General features: G+C 45.5%; 1 protein-coding gene across 1 annotated transcript in view; it reads right to left on the bottom strand.

Annotated features, from left to right (window-relative positions):
* The window catches only part of LOC106569902 (phosphatidylinositol 4-kinase beta), a 25258-nt gene continuing 10297 nt past the window's right edge, over positions 1-14961 (bottom strand). The window contains exons 2-12 of the mRNA XM_014141620.3: positions 12798-14065; positions 5590-5817; positions 5081-5314; positions 4852-4961; positions 4611-4715; positions 4200-4323; positions 3981-4094; positions 3595-3746; positions 3180-3312; positions 2824-2944; positions 1-2682 (exon numbers count right to left, since the gene is read on the bottom strand). Of these exons, the coding sequence (XP_013997095.3) occupies positions 2501-2682; positions 2824-2944; positions 3180-3312; positions 3595-3746; positions 3981-4094; positions 4200-4323; positions 4611-4715; positions 4852-4961; positions 5081-5314; positions 5590-5817; positions 12798-14051 (2757 nt within the window). The 5' untranslated portion in view covers positions 14052-14065 and the 3' untranslated portion in view covers positions 1-2500. The remainder of the gene's footprint in view (positions 2683-2823; positions 2945-3179; positions 3313-3594; positions 3747-3980; positions 4095-4199; positions 4324-4610; positions 4716-4851; positions 4962-5080; positions 5315-5589; positions 5818-12797; positions 14066-14961) is intronic.

Genomic DNA, 14961 nt, shown 5'->3' on the forward strand with positions numbered 1-14961 from the left:
TAAAAAACAAAACAATTTGATTTATTGAATGAGTCATGCATTTAGTCTCAACCACAAGTGAAACAATCAGGAAGCTTAAGTGTTAGCATTTTGATACAATGTAAAGTGGACAAATTTCTTCCCCTGTACATTCTAAATGTCTTTAGTATCAAGGACAAAGGCACTCCATATCAACCATAGTTAATTACTGGAATAAATGCTTTGCTTGGTGTGGACCAATTCTGTCTAAAACCATGTCTCTTTCAGGAGGGCACACAGTTCAGAACTTAGAAGGCAAAAAACATTCATATAGAGCAGACATCACTTTCTATTTGAAACAAGTGATCTATACAATACATTTCTATCAGGAGCAGTCTGAACATTGTTCTGCACTGAATATACCCCTTGGATGGACAAGCATGTATCTGGTATGGACACTGGACAAGGACAAAATTCTGCTTCTCAATGGGGAGACATCAAAATCAAAGGTTTGACTGACAGCACCCACTCCAGCAAAGATGAAATGCACTTTATAGTTCTATATCATCTTACAGAATAAGGTTAGGGTTGGAATTAATGAAGGAAAAAGCAATGAAGTAGTAGTGTTTAGAGAAGAGTAAGCAGGAGTGTTAAACTTCTGATAAAAGCACTTCCTGGGTACATGACCTGCACTCCCTTGTCCCAACTGTTGCATTGATAAAAGTTGTACGTCAAGGCATCGGTTCTCTCACAGGAATGACTGCATGAGAGAAAAGTTGTCACTTTTGCTACACACAAAAGCCCCCCCCCCCACCAACGACTCAGCTTTCAGACATGAGCAGGTAATAGAAGTTATAGGCTATCCAAGCATGTAGCTCTTGAAACCGCTCTCTTCAATACACGTTTGTGTTTGAGACAGCGCAAAAAAAAAAAACGGTTTAGTAGAGTAAAATAAAAACATTCACATAAACAAAGTTGACTTGTGATAGCGAGCTCATACTGTTCAAAACAAGGAGAAATAAAACAGACCAACGGACAGGAATGACAAATCACTCCCATTATTTACATAATCTGCTCAAGGACAACTCTCGCTCTAGATTAGCCCGAATTATTCACAGGAATGCACCTGAGAGCCAACCAGAGAGGAAAGTGTTGAGCATTCTTTAAATATGCAACCTCAGTTAACAAAACATACAATAATAATGCGTTAATAATCACATTTCGTTAGAAATTAAAGACTAACATTAGTGGAACGTCAATGTTGAGTTTTTGCATAAATTTAACCACAGGTAGCCATTTTGGTTCAACATAACTCAAGTGCATGAGGCTCATCACTACGCTAGCGTTCCTTCAAGTATGGTGGTTTAAAGAGTGAAACAAGCAAAGCAAAGTTCTACATGACGCATGTTGGTATGACACAGTCGGCATATTAAAATGGTAAAACATTCTGCCCTTTCCTGATAGTCTGTGTTGCTTGGTGCTTATCAGTAAGGACAAGAGTCCCTGGAGAACTGAGATGATAAAGAACTTTCTATTTCATGGCATTTCTATCTATAACACTAAATGCATTACAGATGTGTTCTACTGAACGAGCCCCAGCTGTCCAAAACCCAGATTGAAATGAAACTAGACCTGTTATCAAGGATGGGAACAAAAACACTTACAACCAGCAGCTTTGCTGCATATGCTTGGACCCCTAATAAGAGATGAGTTGGTCCTAGTTCACAATTTTCCAGTTCGAGTTTAAACATTGTTCAAAACGTATCAAAACCTTGGATTAAGGAGTTGTTTTCCTGACAGATAACACTCATACACCAATGGTCTTTATAGTCCTTTTTTCCCCCTCTACAGACTGGCTCATTCTTGATAACCATAGGAATTTTCAGAGAACAAAGAAAATGACCATTAGAAAACCTCCGCAAATGATATGTCTTGTGCTTTCTTTGTCGTTACACAGTGGCTTCTCAAAGTCCATCTTGCTCTCTAAGAACAAAAATAAGTAAATATATTCAATATGTACTGCTTTGTGACGCTCTTGCACAATTGATCCACAGTTATTTGTCTTTCATCCATTCTGATAAAAGTCTTCTTGGCTCCTCTGAATATAGACCACTCCCTCTCCAGTGTTGCCCCTCCCCCTTTTCAATTAAGTACCTCCTCCGATATTGATACTTAATCCTTTTCGAGTGTGTGATTTGAACTGTGCTTTATGCCTCGTTTTAGAACAGTCAATGCGGTAAAAGTCCTATGGATAGGAGGTCAAGAGGGAGAGGAAGTGCGAACTCCCCCTCCACAAGGCCAAAACAAGGAGGGGGAAAACAGAGGTCCGTCTAAGACAAAGAAAATACAGAGTTCACAAACAGGAACTTGTTGCACTTGTCTATACAAGAGTCCATTTCCCTAAATGTGCTGCTATGGCAAGCACACATGGGTGAGTCCATATGCACAGGTTTGCCACCATCTTTATATGCATGTTTGCTTGCTCGCCCATGTGGTTGTCCCATGTGGTAGTCCCATGTGGTAGAGTTTGGTGTGGAACCATTCACATGATGCCGTTGGTGAAGTACTGGAAGCCGTCATAAAGTTTGGTGGTGATGGAGCGCATAGAGCCATCCACCATCTGCTCCACCAGCACCTGTAGCTGCTCCTCCGTCAGGCTCATGTGGAAACGCTCCTTCAGGTAGCGGATGGTGCTGGAGCCATGGAAGCAGGGCAGGTGAGAGCCTGGTGGGGGAGGAGAGAGGGGAGACCCAGGGAGAGGGAGTCAGAGGAGTTGCAATACCAAGACCACAGAGAAAGATCGTGTTTGTGGAAAACCACCACAACATACTGATCATGCTAATACACGGTTTTAGCCAACGGTACCTTGCTGCATGATCTCCACTATTTGGACCACCTTCTCCATGTGTTTGCGAGCAGCGATCAGGCCCTGGAGCATCAGCACCTTGTAGTAGTTGAACATGTCTCCATCCAGGCCTCCCATCACCTGAGAGAGAACCACAGACAAGAGGTTAGTCTTTACACATACAAAACCAACAGGTTATGCAGGCTACTGCAGCTAACCAGCAAACTCATTGTCACTAATAGCGTCTGAACACTAACAAAATGTATTTACGCAGATTGTTAGGGAGCTAGTTGTATGATCAATTCCACAGTGTTTTCCGGTTTACACTTTTATATGACAATGCAAATTTGCATGCAGTAGGATTTATTTGACTCACATCCACAAATTCGCTGGTGAGCTTAAAAGCGGAGGTTTCAAAGCCCAGGTTCCTGGGCGAGCTGGACAGGATGAAGCCAAAGTCAATGTGGATTATGTGGCCCTCAGAGTCCAGGAGGATGTTTCCATTGTGTCTGGAGAAAGAAAGGAGATAAGAGAAGGGATAGGGGGACTGAGTAAACAGTTTAGGAATTACAGGAGAGGGTGGGATGTGGTAGTTGAGATCAGACCACAAAAACAGTTTACACAGGCAGCCCAATTCTGACCTTATGCCTAATTATTGGAAAAAGATCAGAATTGTGCAGCCTGTGTAAACGCAGCCAAACAGGCTCAAAGACAAAGGAAGAGGGGAAATGGAACATGCGAGTAATAGAAGTAGTGAAACTGAAGAGGGGTGAGAAGGGAGGGCTGCCCACCTGTCTTTAACCTGCAGCAGGTAGCAGATGAGACTGTAGCCGGCGCAGCTCTCCACAAAGTTGCGCTGGGCGGTGAGGAAGGCCTCGTTGGTGTAGCTGCCATGCTCCTGCAGGAAGTAGTCCAGCAGAGACAGCTGGCTCTGCTTCCTCACCTGGAGCAGAGAAAAGCATTTTGCATAAAATAGCAACAGAGACAGCATTCCATTAGAATTAGCAACTGACACAAAATTCCAGTGCGTGATCAAACCGTTACTAATATTACCAAAATCTTTCATCCCAAGAGGTACAGGACTACAAAGCTAAACAACTCGGCTTGAAGTTATTGTTAGGCAACTTTGTCATGAGATCAAGCTCCCAATTGGGTCCATTTAATTCTCTCTGCTCACCTGGTGCAGAGACACAGCATTGAGCACAGGCTCAATCATCCCGCTGTCTGATGACATCACCAGGATCTTATATGGCTTGATCCACAGGGGGACGCGCTCCTGCTCCCAGATGGACTGGAGAGGAAAGGGGAGAAGTGGAGCGAATTAGTGAGTGAACGCTAATAACACTACCACAGAGGATTTCTGTGGAATGGGACTCTACTGTGGAGAGTCAAGTACCTGTAGCTGACTGAGCACCTGGAAGGCCAGTAGCTCTTGCCTCAGATCGTCCCCACACTTCACAATGACCGACAGCAGCCGCCAGTTTGGCAGGTGACCGTAAGGGGAGCCCTCCCTTATCCGCCTGAGGGATGGAGAGAGCGGAAGGAAATAGTAAGGACACAGCAAATGACTTGACAATGTGTTGTTCTTCGCGGAACTACGGGAGGCGCACAATTGGCACAGTGTTGTCCAGGGTAGGCCGTCATTGTAAATAAGAATGTTTTAAATGACTTGCCTAGTTAAATAAAGGTTAAATAAAAAATAAATACAAATAAGTGGGATAGACATGCATCCTCAGTGGGGGATTGTGTATGCCCACCAATTTTCTGTATCTTCTAGTAATTCTATTTCTATGTACCAATCACCCACCTGACTTTCTCCTTCCAGGGCTCCTTGAGCGCCACAGCAGACGGGTCCTCCGGATCTTTCCGGAACGTTGTGGGGGTGTGGGCCAGGTTCTCTGACAGACGTCGCCTAAGACAAAAGAAACATGTGGTTGTAAAACCACTATCCAGACAATAGCGATGGACCCAAAACGTGAAACTATAACAAGAACCTCTTAAAGAGAAACAAGCTAGCAGAGCAATTCTGGCTGACAGTGACCCTATACCTGATGTCGCCGGCGGCGATGAAGACAGGCTCCTTACTCTCCGTGCTGGTGATGCTGTCCACAGAGAACTGGGAGATGTTGTCACTGCTACTGGTGTGGCCTTCTGGGAGCTGGAACCATAGAATGACCCCAGGGTTAAAGTACATTCAAATCTGATTCACTCCCTCCTTCCCTTACAGCCTAGTCATCAAAATGTTACTTGAAGAAGTCACATTGTGCCACACGGTACCTCCACTTCCAGCTCGCCAATGTCATCCACGGCCCAAGCCTCGTCGTCGTTGTCGTAGTTGGGCACGGTGGAGAAGCTGCCGGCGCGCTGCTCGGCTGTGATGCCAATGCACTCCGGGAGGAGGTTGTCCGCAGAGCGGGCACTGCGGATGCGCGTCTCTGGGATGCGCAGGGGAATGCCGGATGTCTCGAACCTCTCGCACTCCAGCACCTCCACGTAGATGATGTATGGGGCCTGAGAGGAAGGGGAGAATGAAGAGGTCATACTTAGGGACTGGAGTTCTAGACCTATTTTTCTAAGACACATTTAAGCAGGAAGTTCCATTGACAAAGAGCATTGGGGCCCACTCCATTTAAACGCAACGCTCCTCAGGAAATGAATAATAACAAAACTAACGTGTCAAACTACTAGGCCTTCTGGTCACCTTGTTTTTGGAGCCTGTAGTGTGTGTGTGTGTGTGTGTGTGTGTGTACCTCCTTATACATATATATTACAACAAGTCGCCTCACCTTGTCTTTGGAGTTGAGCACCACAGCCTGTGTGTGGGGCATGCGCACCACGTGGTGGTCGAAGGCTGCAGTGGGCAGCCAGACGCGGGCGGGCAGCTTGTGGTTGAGCTGTGACAGCTCTGAGATGAGCTGCCAGGTCTTCTGCTCCTTGGTGGGCAGTGTGGCCAGCTGCTTTCCGATGCTTATCAGAGACTTGATGAACTCCCTCTGCGGCGTCAGGCGCAAAGGCTACAGAGAGGAGGAGAGAGGCAAGGAGGAGAGTTAGAATCTAGATCAAGACCGATGTCTTTTTGTGTTCTGAAGAAATTTACAAGGAGTTACAGCAAATAACAAGTGGCACAACTTTCAGGTCCTTCCTTGAATGACTACAAAAAATATAAAAAGGCTGAGAAAGGAAGATGGGTATGATGGGAATTGAATGGAGGATGTTTTAGGAGCGGAATCAGAAGAGAACCAAGGGAGGTATAAGACTAAGAATGCATGGACACAGGGAGAAGGAAGCAAATAAATAAAATTCTATGTCAACCCATTGCAGTACCACAATAGTTAAAATTATGGAGTTGAGCGACACCCAGATACCTTGGGCCTTGGAGATGTTTAGTCACAACTTATGGTGTTTTGCTACTTTATTCAACCGGAGCCATGGAGACAGAAGCTGTAGGCTGTTAGTGAGTGGAGAACGTTCAGTGAGTGTGTGTGAACATGTGAGTAAGACACGGGAGGCTCGGGGGACCATGAGCCTGGAGGCACAGGAGGTAGAGACCGCAACCACTTAACTTCTTGCTAGTTATTTATCCTCCCATCCGATTACACAGTACCTGTCTTGACTGCATCAAACCGAGAGAAGCAAGCTAACTAGGCTAATTGAGGCTAGCCATAAAGTTAAATGCGCTTTTCACCATCCTACGGTTAGCCTACATATAACTCCACTCAGATTATAGCATAAATAGCAGCATACCTGTTGGCTTTTGATCATTGTAACCCTTCTCTCATTTCCCTTTTAATTCCATCTTCCATTGATTAGATCTCCCCCTCTACAAATCATCAAGATACAGAGCTGCATCATGCAGCCTGTTTTGATTTTTAGGCCTATAAACTTAAATGTCTTATCACAACTAAATCATGGATTTTATTGTGATGGCTATATAAAATAGATTTGACTTTTTAAAATCTAGATGTTCCAAAGGCACACTAAACATGTTTATGTTAAAAAGGTCAATTACCGTGAGACCGGCAGTCATTTGCATGACTATTACCGCCTGACAATTTCATGACCAGCACAGCCCTAGTTAGGCATATTCACAAGCACCGATTTTCCAGGATGAGGAACCCGTATTTCATAGGATTTCCTTGGTCTTTTTGTGTTCACAGGCAAACCACGCAGCTTCCTTTGCGTTCTATTTTTGTAGTCAAATGTCAAAATGCCTTTCCTGTGAAGATGTGTATTTTTCTGGATCATGACCAAACGTCAGACTGCCTGTACATTATTTCCAGTGGACAGGACGTTCTGTTGAGGAAGGGTCCCCGAGTATACCTGGGACCTGATTTCCCTATTCAAACCAATCAACTGTTCTAGACAGAAAAATAACAAAACTGATTCTGGACCAGTGCTTAACGAGGCAAAATCATTTGTTTTCCAAACAAATAAAGTGGCTGGGTAATACTTCCCAAAATGTAATTCCTAGATTTGAAAAGGTTGAGTGGATACCTGCTCTATCATAGAGTCGAGATTAGGCCTGGCTCACAGTCAGCGTTCCAATTCATCCCAAAGGTGTTCGATGGGGTTGAGGTCAGGGCTCTGTGCAGGCCAGTCAAATTCTTCCACACCGATCGACAATTTCTGTATGGACCTCGCTTTGTGCATGGGAGCATTGACATGATGAAACAGGAAAGGGCCTTCCCCAAACTGTTGCCACAAAGTTGGAAGCACAAAATCATCAAGAATGTCATTGTATCCTGTAGCGTTAAGATTTCCCTTCACCGAAACTAAGGGGCCTAGCCTGAATCATGAAAAACAGCCCCAGATCATTATTCCACCTCCACCAAACTTTACAGTTGGCACTATGCATTGTTGCAGGTAGTGTTCACCTGGCATCCGCCAAACCCAGATTCGTCCGTCGGACTGCCAGATGGGGCGGCAGGTAGCCTAGTGGTTAGAGCGTTGGGCCAGTAAACGAAAGGTTGCTGGATCAAATCCCCGAGCTGACAGGGTAAAAATCTGTGGTTCTGCCCCTGAACAAGGCAGTTAACCCGCTGTTCTCCAGTAGGCCGTCATTGTAAATCATTTGTTCTTAACCTTGCCTAGTTAAATAAAAAAAAGGTGACGTGTAATTCATCACTCCAGTGAACGCGTTTCCAATGGCGATGAGCTTTACACCACTCCAGCCGACGCTTGGCATCGCACATGGTGATCTTAGGCTTGTTTGCGGTTGCTCTGCCATGGAAACCCATTTTATGAAGCTCCCAACAAACAGTTATTGTGCTGACATTGCTTCCAGAGACAGTTTAGAATTCGGTAGTGAGTGCTGCAGGAGAGGACATACGATTTCTACGCGCTACGCACTTCAGCACCCACCACGCCTGTTCTGTGAGCTTGTGGCGCAGCCGTTGTTGCTCCTAGATGTCGTTACTTCACAATAACAGCACTTACAGTTGACCAGGGGCAGCTCAAGCAGGGCAGAAATTTGACCAACTGACTTGTTGGAAAGGTGGCCTCCTATGACAGTGCCAAGCTGAAAGTCGCTGAGCTCAGTAAGGCCATTCTAATGCCAATGTTTGTCTACGGAGATTGCATGGCTGTGTGCCCGATTATACTTTTGGTGCTTAAATGACACAAAAATAGGTTGAGCTACTTGTGTCACCCTCTTGTGATGTATTTCAGGAGTCTAGCCAAAATGAGCGATTAGCTGCGCCCCCAATAGACATGTAACCAAAGTACACGTTGCTGATGACAACTACCTTGGGGATAGAGTCGACAGGGAGACAGAGCCGGAGGCTTGGGTTACCTGCAGAACACAACAAGGTGTGGCAGAAGTACATTGTCTGTGCACGTACGTCAGCAGTAGAGCAGACGTCCTTTGCACCTGTAGTCCTGATTGCACCTGATTGTTAAACACAGGGCAACGTGTTACAAAAAGGTATTCTAAGGGTGGAGCTAATATGGTGACAACACATAGGCTAGTACAGAGGAGCTGTCTGATAAGGAAGTCAGTCTAAAGACTTACAACTGATTTCACAGCAGTCAAATCAATGTTAAGCATTTGCCTTCCACCGAATGTCTTGATGTCCAAGTCAATAACGCAGGGCTCGACATTAATGCCTGTTCCGAACGGATACGTAAAACATCTATATAAACACACACAAAACCAGTCAAAAGTTTTAGAACACCTACTCATTCAAGGGTTTTTATTTTTACCATTTCCTACATTGTAGAATAATAGTGAAGACAAAACTATGAAATAACACATATGGAATCATGTAGTAACCAACAAAAAAAATAGCCACCCTTTGCACTGATGACGGCTTTGCACACTCTTGCCATTCTCTCAACCAGCTTCATGCGGAAGTCACCTGTAATGCATATTAATTAACAGGGGTGCCTCGTTAAAAGGAATTTATTTTCTTCTTAATGCGTTTGAGCCAATCAGTTGTGTTGTGACAAGGTAGGGGTGGTACACAGAAGATAGCCCTATTTGGTAAAATACCAAGTCCATATTATGGCAAGAACAGCTCAAATAAGCAAAGAGAAACGAGTCCATCATTATTGTAAGACATGAAGATCAGTCAATACAGATCAAGAACTTTGAAAGTTTCTTAAACTGCAGTCACAAAAATCATCAAGCGCTATAATGAACCTGGCTCTCATGAGGACCGCACAGGAAAGGAAGATCCAGAGTTACCTCTGTTGCAGAGGATAAGTTCATTCGATTTACCAGCCTAAGACATTGCAGCCCAAATAAATGCTTCGCAGAGTTCAAGTAAGAGACACATTAACAGTTCAGAGGAGACTGCGTGAATCAAGCCTTCATGGTAAAATTGCTGCAAAGAAACCACTACTAAAAGGACAGCAATAAGAAGAAGAGACTTGCTTGGGCCAAGAAACACGAGCAATGGACATTAGACCGGTGGAAATTTGTACTATGGTCTAGAGTCCAAATTTTAGATTTTTGGTTCCAAACGCTGTGTCTTTGTGAGACGCGGTGTGGGTGAACGGATGATCTCCGCATGTGTATTTCCACCGTGAAGCATGGGGGTGGTGGTGTGATGGTGCTTTGCTGGTGACACTGATTTATTTAGAATTCAAGGCACACTTAACCAGCATGGCTACCATAGCATTCTGCAGCAATACGCCATCCCATCTGGTTTGGGCTTAGTGGGACTATCATTTGGTTTTCAACAGGACAATGACACAACACACCTCCGGGCTGTGTAAGGGCTATTTTACCAATAAGGAGAGTGATGAGTGCTGCATCAGATGACCTGGCCTCCACAATCCCCCAACCAAATTGAGATGGTTTGGGATGAGTCAGACTGCAGAGTGAAGGAAAAGCAGCCAACAAGCGCTTACATATGTGGGAACTCCTTCAAGACTGTTGGAAAAGCATTTCAGGTGGAGCTGGTTGAGAGAATGCCAATAGTGTGCAAAGCTGTCATCAAGGCAAAGGGTGGCTATTTGAAGAATTTCAAATATAAGATGCATTTTGATTTGTTTAACACTTTTTTGGTTACTACATGATTCCATATGTGTTATTTCATAGTTGATGTCTTCACTTTTATTCTACAATGTAGAAAATAGTAAATATAAAGAAAAACCCTGGAATGAGTAGGCGTTCTAAAACTTTTGGCCGGTAGTGTATGTTTACATTGCATCCCACTCTGGGAAAAAGGGAGCCATCTGAATCCACCAGTGCCCCAGCCCAGCGGCTGTTGCCAAGACAACACGAGGGGGCAGGAAGAGGGAAGTAGTGAGGCAGAGAAGGCATGCTGGGCACTGACAGCTGAGCCCAGACTGTAAACAAAAGGGCCGTTATGCAACACCCAACCTGCACTGCGGGGGCGGTCCCACTCACATTACAGTGCGGCTCAAAATGGTGGACATATTTCACAGCATTCTTCTTCCTCTTCACTGTGATTGGTGCCTCTTGGTTTTTCCTCACTGTTGCAATCCAGCCAGAGGCCAAGTACAAAGATCAAAACAAAGTTAGTCAGTCTTAGGCAAATAACCAGGACTAACAAGATGGCGAGTGAAGCCTTAGAAATAAGGACTATCAGTACAGTATTTATCAAAGCAAAATGGACTGCTTGCCATCCAACTAGTGATCACTAGTTTCTAAACAGGCGCAACAAGCGAGACTTCCCATAACGCTTGTGAAGCAGACTCTGCAGACCAGACCGGGGGTTTGGCAAGTCAATGGGAGAAGTGACAAATCTATTCTTCATTGTTATTTTTTTTTAAATCCAAAACATAGATTCGAGCCGAGCTTAAGAGGCAGAAACTGTAATTACTACAACCTCGAAAGTGACACGTTTTTATTTCCAACAAAACCAACTTTATATCAAAGGAGTGCCTTTGATTTGACAGCTTGCACGACCGTTAGACCCGATGATGCGTTTCTGCACAGGACCTTTGCTAGCTAACGTTGCCATGACATCACCTACTAGCGTAATCGGGTATTTCTATTGGAGAAGCAGTTTCCTACCCATCTTTGCTAATAAATCCTAAAGAGCAAAGTCAATAAAATGAAGCGCCCTTGAACTCCTTCGGGCTGTTGGTTGCGTTCTGTGGATTGTTATTGTGCCCTACAGGATTCTTCACAGCACCGACACAGATTAAACCGGGATCACTGGCCACAACATCGGCAGGGAGGTTTGATGCAGGCAGAAGTGGGGAAGGGAGGAAAGGAAAAGAGAGAGGGAGAGTGAAAGAGGATATTAGCTGAGAGAGGGATGGGTAGAGGATATTAAAAAGGATGACAAAAACAGGCACAAATAAACAGAATGAAGAGAGGTGGGAGGGGAAACATTGGTAGTAGTGAGATAATGCATAACACAGCAAGATGTCTTGGAGTCCACTTGCCCAGAAAGTCTATAATTATATATTTTTTAAAGGCGTGTAACTGTGAGGACAGTACAATATATCAAGGAGGGGAGAGGGACCATCTCTCTGCTCTGGTTCAGGACATTGCCCCATCTAAAACTACCCCATTTTATTTCTCATAAAATACCTGATCCACTAATGAGAGAGAGGGGACTGGCAGAAGGCTGCAAGCCAGAGAAACAGTGAGACTGAGAGAAAGGCCAGACAAGGGGAAGCACAAACTCTCCAACATTCTTTCCCTGTGCACTCAAAGCAATCATAAGGAAACTACAGTCTGAACGTGTCTCTCTTCCAACCAAGAGGCATGGCTTTCACACGATTTACCACAAGGACTATATCACTCGTCAACACTGACAAATCCTGCCCCAACACACAAACATGCTCACAAAAGCGTCTACTAAACAATCCAATGTCTGCAATGATAGAAAGTGACCCATTTTTTCACCATCTCTCCATTCGAGAGGGACCCACCCTCAACCTCACTCTGACACCAGCTGCAGAGCAATCTGGCTGAGAAGCCCAGCCAAAATGGAGAGGGAGGAGACTGCACGCCCAAAACAATAGGGAGGGAACTCTGGAGATGTGGGACAGATGCTACCTAACCCCTACCCCTTTATTAGTTAGACTGAGGGTAGTCTGGCTAGACCATAGAAAGAGCTGGAATAGAGCTCCTCAAGGTCCAACACTTGTAATCCCGGGCTCCCAAAGAATGTTCAATTCTGACAGAACAGTTTTGCCACAAGTATTATAATTGTGAGACATGGAAGATGCCGCACCTGCGAATAATAAAAGTATTGCTGGCACACCACAATCCAGAATGGTTGAACCAAGTTTCCCACAGTGTTATGTAGGACAACTATTTACTACTGACACAGATGGAGAAAAACTTGGGATTCAGGGTAGGGGCTCAGATTCCTCAACTAAAATCCACACAGGGTTTACTGTGCTTCATCATACATAGGGACTATAAAAAGAGAACATGTATGCAACAGGCCTACTATTAAAATACATGATTAAAAACAAAAACATACAAAGACATTCTATACTCCACAACTCTGACACCACTCTCCCGTCCCTCTTTTAGCATGACAAAATATGTTAAGGCACTCACCTCATCGTAGCCGCTTTCCACCTTGGGGTTGCTGGCTGTTCTCTTGAGGCTAGTCCCCAGGCTCGTGCAATGTGTGGCGTCCGACTTGGACCGCTGGTGTGTCCGCTTGGAAGGCGAGAGGTAGGCATCGGCGGGGTTGATTTGGCTGTCGTGGGCCAGGGATGGCTCCATGGTGTGCCGCTGGTGGTGGTGAATGCGGGCACCGACCCACAGCCCAGGCCTGGCATCCGCAGCACCCACACCTTTAGAAGCTGCATGGGGCTTTAGTTCGTCTGAGAGGATTAGCTTGCGCAGCTTGGTGCCGCGCGAGTGGCGCTGGGTAGAGATGTGCATGTCGGAGGAGTAGGCGCCGAGTAGCCATGCCGTCTGCAGAGAGAAGGCAATGCTCTGGCGGCAGCGGTGCACCACGTAGGGCCGGATGGCGTCGCCCATATCCTCGTCCATGTGGACGTACATGTTGAGCAGCTGGGGCAGGTGGAAGTCCACATCTTCGTCCGAGAAGCTAAAGAGGCGGTTGCCAATGTAGGCCTGGACACCAGGCTCTTTGGACTTGTACAGGTAGGACATGGCCATGGAGACGTCGAAGAGCTTAGATTCAAAGAGCCGCAAAAGCAAGGACTGCTTGGCTGCCGCAGAGGACTGGTCGCCATTCTGTTGTTGCGACAGAGGGCATGTCTGCGTAATTTGTCGGGGAGGGTCACACTTTTCTTCTTCCTCTTCTTTAATCGAACCTGTGTCACAAGGCTGTTGTGACGGAGGGCATTTCTGCATTATTTGTTGAGGAGAATAATGTCGTTCTTCCTCTTTAGTCGAACCCGTGTTGCAAGGCTCCATGTATACGGTCCCTTTGGGCAGCTGCCATTGCGGGCTGCAATTTTGCAACAACTCCGGTTCTTCCTCAACCTTCAGGAGTTTGACCTTCTGCAGGACCTCCTGGCAAGCCTTTAAGGCCACTTCAGGATTGATGACCAGGTCCAGCACCACAGCGTCCTCAGATATGATATCCAAAGGAGGGCTGCAGCCCCGCATGCCATCGCTGTCGCTGCTGCTGCAGCCACTGGGGCTGGAGCTTCTGGGACTGGAAGACGACTGGTGTTGGTTGAGGCAGTCCGAGGAGCAGTCTGAGCAGGAGAACGAGGAAGAAGAGGATCCAGGTGAGGAAGGGCAGGAAAATGTGGAGGTGGAGGACAGCGAGGGGCTGAGGTAAAGTGCCTCGATCTGGGCAGGGGAGAGAGACACTTCCATGTCAGCCATGGCAGCAGTCAAATCTGGAAGAAGGAGAGATGAGTCAGTGAACCAAGAGAGCAGTGTACAGACAGGGGAGAAAGAAATGACATCACATAGATTTGTTAAGTTATGCTTTGGGCTTGCTCTTGAAGTCATACATACATCATTTTATAATTTTACTGAACGAGTCAGTTTTTCGCCATTTGAAAAATTTTCATTATCTGGAATATAAGATGCGTGCCTTTCTCCATGACCAAGTATACTGAACACATTTTTTTTTTTAAATGCAACATGTAAAGTGTTGGTCTCTTGTGTCACGAGCTGAAACAAAAGATCCCAGAAATGTTTAATACGCACAAAAGCTTATTTCTCTCACATTTTTACATTCCTGTTAGTGAGCGTTTCTCCTATGACAAAATAATCCAGCCACCTAACAGGCGTGGCATATCAAGAAGCTGATTAACAGCACAATTATTACACAGGTGCACCTTTTACTGGGGACAATAGGCCACCAAAAGAATTTGCAATTTTGTCACACAATGCCACAGATGTCTCAAGTTGAGGGAGCATGCAATTGGATATTCCGTCAGTCAGCATGCCACCAGAGCTGTTGCCAGATAATTTAATGTTCCTTTCTCTACCTTAAGCCACCTCCAACATAGTTTGAGAATTTGGCAGTATGTCCAACCGGCCTCACAACCGCAGACCACGTGTAACCATGCCAGCCCAGGACCTCCACATCTGGTTTCTTCACCTGCAGGATTGTCTGAGACCAGCCACCCAGACAGGTGATGAACCCGTGGGTTTGCACAACCAAAGAATTTCTGCACCAACTGTCAGAAACCATATCAGGGAAGCTCATCTGCATACTCGTGGTCCTCACCAGGGTCTTGACCTGACTGCAATTTGTCATCATAACCGACTTCAGTGGGCAAAC

This window comes from Salmo salar, chromosome 14, assembly GCF_965601325.2.
Source record: "Salmo salar chromosome 14, fSalSal1, whole genome shotgun sequence".
In the NCBI taxonomy this organism is placed as follows: Eukaryota; Metazoa; Chordata; class Actinopteri; order Salmoniformes; family Salmonidae; genus Salmo; species Salmo salar.